Source organism: Choloepus didactylus, chromosome 5 (genome assembly GCF_015220235.1).
Source record: "Choloepus didactylus isolate mChoDid1 chromosome 5, mChoDid1.pri, whole genome shotgun sequence".
NCBI lineage: Eukaryota > Metazoa > Chordata > Mammalia > Pilosa > Megalonychidae > Choloepus > Choloepus didactylus.
The window spans coordinates 60,668,966-60,674,843 of record NC_051311.1 but is presented as its reverse complement, the minus strand read 5'-3'; the positions used below and the strand labels follow the sequence as shown (position 1 = coordinate 60,674,843).

The window sequence follows — 5,878 nt, the reverse complement described above, 5'->3', positions numbered from 1 at the left end:
AGTACCAAAGGGAAAACAGAAGGAAGACAAAAGAATTTCCAGCCAAGGCGATCAAGGAAATCATCACGGTCAATGTGGCATTTGAGGTGAATGAATTTTGTGCTGATTATTCTCCATTTGATTCCTGTATTAGTTTTCTATGGCTACAATAACAAATTACCACAAACTGGGTGGCTTAAAACAACATAATTTTATTTTTTCACAGTGGTAAAGTCCAGAAGTCTGAAATCAAGGTGACGGCATGACCATGCTCCTTTTGAAGGCTCTAGGAAGGAATCCATTCCTTGCCTGTTCCAGCTTCTGGTGGCTGTGGGCCTTCCTTGGCTTGTGTCCATATTGCTCCGATCTTTTTTACTCTCAAAATTCCCTGTCTCTCTCTTATAAGGGTACGTGTGATTGTATTTAGGGATTAGAGCCCATCTAGATATTCTAGGATAAGTGCCTCCTCTCACGACCCTTAATTTAGTCATGTCTTTTGCCTTATAAGTTGATATTCATAGGTATTCATAGGTTCCAGGGATTAGAAGGTAGACATATCTTTCAGGACACTATAGCCCCCTGTCCTTCTCCAGCCGGCTCTGTGCCCTGTAAGGGCAGATGGCATCTTCTGGGTTTGCCCTCTGTCTTCCAGTTGGCCCCTGTAAGGGCAGATGGCATCTTCTGGGTTTGCCCTCTGTCTTCCAGTTGGGTTTGGCCAATGAGAGGCATCAACAGATATCAGAGGGTAAGAGAAAAAGGTGGTTAAGATATTTTTCCTCCTTTCCTACCTGCTTTAGCAACATGGTTTTGGCAGTACCTGTGTCTCTCAACAATTCCAGCTCTTCCCAGACTCCAATAACATTATTTCTTTCCCTTGTCTCTTCAGCCCTGGTTTTTTACTGTTGCTAGTCCCTGGGTGCCTCAATATTCCTCATTAATTCCCTTTACCTGCCTACATTTCTGCAAATAGTGCTGCATCAAATTATTCTCAAAATTCCAGCTAAGTGTGCCTTCAGTTTCCTGCCATGGTCTTGATTAGCACAGAGTCCAAGAGGGAAAATTTGATTTTCAGAACAGAGATCCATTCAGGTTACTTCAATCTAAATTTAAGTAATGACCAATGGGAAATGGAAGGTGATTCTGCACATAATATGGCTGTAGCAACTGAGTTATCTTGTGGCTTTCCAGCAGTGGGTCTCTGTTGCTTTGTTCTTTAATTAGCTGCTATTATTGTGACTCAACTACCCTCTCTCTCTGCTTCTGCTGCCCTTGCTACTTTGTATTATTTTCTCAGCTTCTATTGCCTTGTTGTTTCTGCTGTCAACATATCTTCAGCCTTATTCCTTCCTTCTGTGTATCTGTTATCTTCTGCCCACTGCTAACTCCCTCTCAGTATTTCATATTTGACTCCCCAAAAGAATCTCATTGGTTTGGCTGTTCACCATCAAGTACAGGCTGTTAGGCAGAGCTTTTTTGACAAGCTATCTCATCAGCATACATCTGTTGCCTAAAGTTAAGTGCCCACTCGTGGCCTAAATGGCTTTGATTGGAGTGGCAGGATAAGTTGACACATAATTTGGTATCCTGTCTATTAGAAACCACTAGAAGGGAGTTATGGGGGTGGCAGACATTCTGACACTTCCCAGAGAGATTATCAAAATACACAAGTATTTCTGCTCTCCAGTTCAATAGAAAGGCATGGTGGTCTCAGGAAAGTACAATACACACTTAAGGAAAAGCAGGCAGCCCAGATTAGCTGATGTGTGTAATTCAAACGGGGAAACACCACAGCTGATATGATGCTGGGAATGTAGGTCAAGACCAGTTTGTGGAGGGACTTGAATTCCAGCTTTTACTTTTTTTTATATAGCCACTTAAGATTAGTTTTTAAAGGACCCTTGAACATTATTCTATGGGCAGTGAGAAGTGACCAAAGTTTTTTGGGTGGGGATTGGGGGAGCAAGATAAAATTAATTTTTAGGACTGTTTACATGGTGGAAATGGTATTCAGGTAGTATCAAAAGTTGAAGAATGTGGAGGGACTTATGGGGATGCTGGCAGAGTAGGGAGCTCCAGGACTCAGTCCTTCCTCCAAAATAGCTAGTAAACAGGCAGGAACTGCCTGAAATAACTGTTCTGGGGTGGAAGCGATTGTTTCCACCCCAGATGGGCAGAAGTGGTGGAGACATAAAAATACAGTGCCTCCTCAGGGTTGTGGGGAACAGTTTTCCAAAAGGCACCATCTGCTGGTCAGGCTAGGAAAGCACAGCTTCAGGGAATTGTCAAAGAGGCTTCTGGTGTCCATCCTGATCCCTTCCCCAGGGCAACTTGGAGCCAGTCTATGCCCCCTTTGTGGGTCCCTGGCCCTGTTTTGGCTGGGTAATACTGACTTGGGAAAGACCTCTCCAGGGTGACCCTCCCCCCAGAATCTTCCCTTTAGGCAAAAGCAGCTAGATACAATGACAGGAGTGTAAAAAACTATAGAGGATAAATAAACCAAAGAGAACACATTAAGATTTCTGGAGAAGGACTAGAGGAAAGGAAGCTTTCTCCTGAGGGTGAAACAATTGCACAAAAAGTGCAATCTTAAAAATTGTACTGCAAGAATCAGATGAAGAAGAGCCAAAAAAATCTGATTAGTTAAACACAGGCTATTCGAAAGGTCTAGGATAAGTTGAAACAAGCATCAAAGAAGAGTCTTAACACAAAGCCAATCAACAATAAAACCTTAAGCAAGAGAGAGAAACTTACCTTCATAGAAAACTTTTCAAGATATCAGATGCCTAGACATCAGCAAAAAAAATTACATGCCAATTACATGCCATACTAAGAAATAGGAAGATATGGTCCAGTCAAGGGAACAAATTAAAACTTCAGAGGAGACAAAGAATTTGGAAAAACTAATCAAATATGTTCAAACAAATTTCCTAAATCAAATCAAGGAGATGAAGGAAAATATGGCTAAAGAATAAAGGCTATTAAGAAGACACTGGGTGAGCACAAAGAAGAATTGAAAGTATGAAATAACAAAGGCACAATAGAAGAGAGTAAAAATACACTAATGACATACAACAGCAGATTTGAAAAGGCAGAAGAAAGAATCAGTGAACTAGAAGATAAGACAATCAAAATCTTACAGACAAAAGAACAGATAGAGAAAAGAATGGAAAAAATCAAGCAGAATTTCAGGGATTTGAATAACAGTGCAAAGCACAAAAACATATGTGTCATGGGTGTCCCTGAAGGACAAGAGAAGGGAAAAGAGACAGAAAGAATATTTGAGGAAATAATGGCTGAAAGTTTCCTAATTCTTATGAAAGACATAAATACACATATCCAAGAAGCACAACATATTCCAAACAAAATAAATCCTAATAAAACTACTCCATGACATACTAATCAGAATGCCAAATGGCAAAGATAAGGAAAGAATCCTGAAAGCAGGAAGAAAAAATGATTTGTCACATACAAGGGATCCTCAATAAGACTGAATTCTGATTTCTCATCAGAAAGTATGGAAGCAAAAAGGTAGTGAGTGGTATATATTTAAGGTACTGAAAGAAAAACTGCCAGCCAAAAATTCTTTATCTGGCAAAACTGACCTTAAAAAATGAGGGAGAGTTTAAAATATTTACAGATAAACTGAAACTGAGAGAGTTCATCAAGAAGACACTGCCTTACAAGAAATACTAAAGGGAGTTCTTCAGGCTGAAAGGAAAAGACAGGAAAGAGAGGCATGGAGCAGAGTGAAGAAATGAAGATATGAGTAAAGGTAACTAAAAGTGTAAAAAGAAACACACAAAAAAGATATGACATAGACCTTGCCTGAGCCTGCCCCTAGCCAGTGGTTCTCCACGCACCCAGCATACAGCGAGAGTCACAGCGCGCCAACGGAGCAGACATGGGCAAAGCGATGGTGGCCAGGCTCGGACTGGGGCTGCTGCTTCTGGCGCTGCTCTTACCCATGCAGATTTATTCAAATCAAACAACTGCCATAACACTTTCAAGTAACTCCACCCACAGTACCTCGGCTGCCCCAAGTACAACTAATGTCACCACCCCAGGAGGTGATGCCCTGCAGTCTACAGCCAGCCTCCTCGTGATCTCACTCCCCCTTTTACATCTTTACTGCTAAGAGACTCAGGTCAAGAAACATCTATGCTTCCCCATCTTCTGAACCCAACCCAAATGGCATCTGAAGTCCAGTGTGGCAAGGAGAAAACGGGTCTTCATCAAATCTACTGGTTCTACACCTTATTGATACAGAAAATGTTGAGAATCCCAAATTTGATTGGTTTGAAGAACATGTGAAGGATTTGACTAGATAATGAAGGCCAATGTTAATTCTGCTGGAGTTTTATGTAGAAGATGAAGACAGACAACATCCAAAATGAAGAGAGGATTTCCTTAAATGTGACTTAAGAAATATGGACAATTAAAACTCTACCTTGAAAAACAAATAGATTTTCTCTTTCCTAGAGAGAAGCAATGGGGTGTGGAATTGAGATTCAGTTTTCATTTGGTACATTAAATATACAGGGCCATGAAATGATTAGGTAACATAAAAGCTTCCATGATTCTATTTATGTGTACATTAGAAGGAACCTCCAGGTGTTACTGTAAATTCTACATGTACTGTTTCACCAATACTAATTTAATGCTGATAAACTCTAGATAAAAGTTTTACATTGTTAAGCTATCACTGTTCTCTTGGGAACTGAACTCTTTTATTTCTGAGGCTTTGGATTTGACATTGTATTTGACTTTTTATGTAGTAATTGACATGTGCCAGTGCAATGATGTATTGGAATCTACCCCCCAGTGCAAGCATAATGAATAAATCTTGCTTATACACTTGTAAAATCAAATGATTGGCATTTCCCATCACATTCCCATCCACCAACAGCACCAGATTCATTTAGCTAAACTGATTCCAAAGAGTAGAAGCACATTGACCTCAACCAATTTCAAAATGCTGCTTTTTTGTTTCTGCATATGTTGAATACTTTTTACAATTTAATAAGTGGTCTGTTTTGAAAGAAAAATTGACAGGTCTTAAAATTTAAAAGGCAAATGTGAAGGAGCCAAAAATAAATAATGTAAATCCAGTATTTGGGAAGTGAGGACTGGAACCTATCCTGCATTAAATTCGCAAAAACTTTTATACTCCTTCTGTAAATACTTTTTTGAACTTTATGAATCAGAGTAGCCACATTTGGAACACTTTCTATATCAGTTAATATTTTTTAGATAGTTAGAACTTGGTCCTAAGCCTAAAGTTGGCTTGATTCTGGAAAGTAAATCTTTTATAACTGCCTCAATGCACAGAAATCTTTTTAAAAATAGATACCTTATGAAGTTTTTGTTTGCATGGTCACACACTGATGCTTTGATTGTCCAGTATCTAATATGGCCACAGTAGTCTTGATAGCCAGTCATTTTTTTCCCCCTCTAGAATCCTACGTGGGAACAACCAGATCCAACAAGCTACTGTGTGTGTGAATGAACACTCACTCCCTTTTGCTCTATATTTGAAAGCTATACATCTGTTTTGGATTGTATATTGTGTTTGTGTATTTATGCTTTGATTCATAGTAACTTCTCATGTTATGGAATTGATTTGCATTGAACACAAACTGTAAATAAAAAATGGCTGAAAGAGCAAAAAAAAAAAAAAAGATATGACATATAAAAACCAAAGGATAAAATAGATGAAGTAAGTACTGCATTCACAGTAATAACATTGAATGTTAATGTATTAAACTCCCCAATCATAAAACACAGATTGGCAGAATAGATAAAAAGGCATGATCCAACTATATGCTGTTTACGAGAGACTCACCTTAGACCCAAAGACAACAATAGGTTAAAAGTGTAAGGTTGGAAAAAGATAGTCCAA

The 5,878-nt window shown here is 39.1% G+C and overlaps 1 protein-coding gene across 1 annotated transcript; it reads left to right on the top strand.

Annotated features, from left to right (window-relative positions):
* Nucleotides 1-3,880: 3,880 nt before the first annotated feature.
* Nucleotides 3,881-4,226, top strand: LOC119533844 (signal transducer CD24-like). Its single transcript, XM_037835688.1, has one exon. The coding sequence runs from the start codon at nt 3,881-3,883 to the stop codon at nt 4,112-4,114; it is 234 nt and encodes a 77-aa protein (XP_037691616.1). The 3' UTR covers nt 4,115-4,226.
* The last annotated feature ends 1,652 nt before the right edge of the window (nt 4,227-5,878 follow it).

What these genes read in the sequence shown, in the direction of transcription:
- LOC119533844 (XM_037835688.1), top strand. Translation starts at nt 3,881, where the DNA reads ATGGGCAAAGCGATGGTGGCCAGGCTCGGACTGGGGCTGCTGCTTCTG.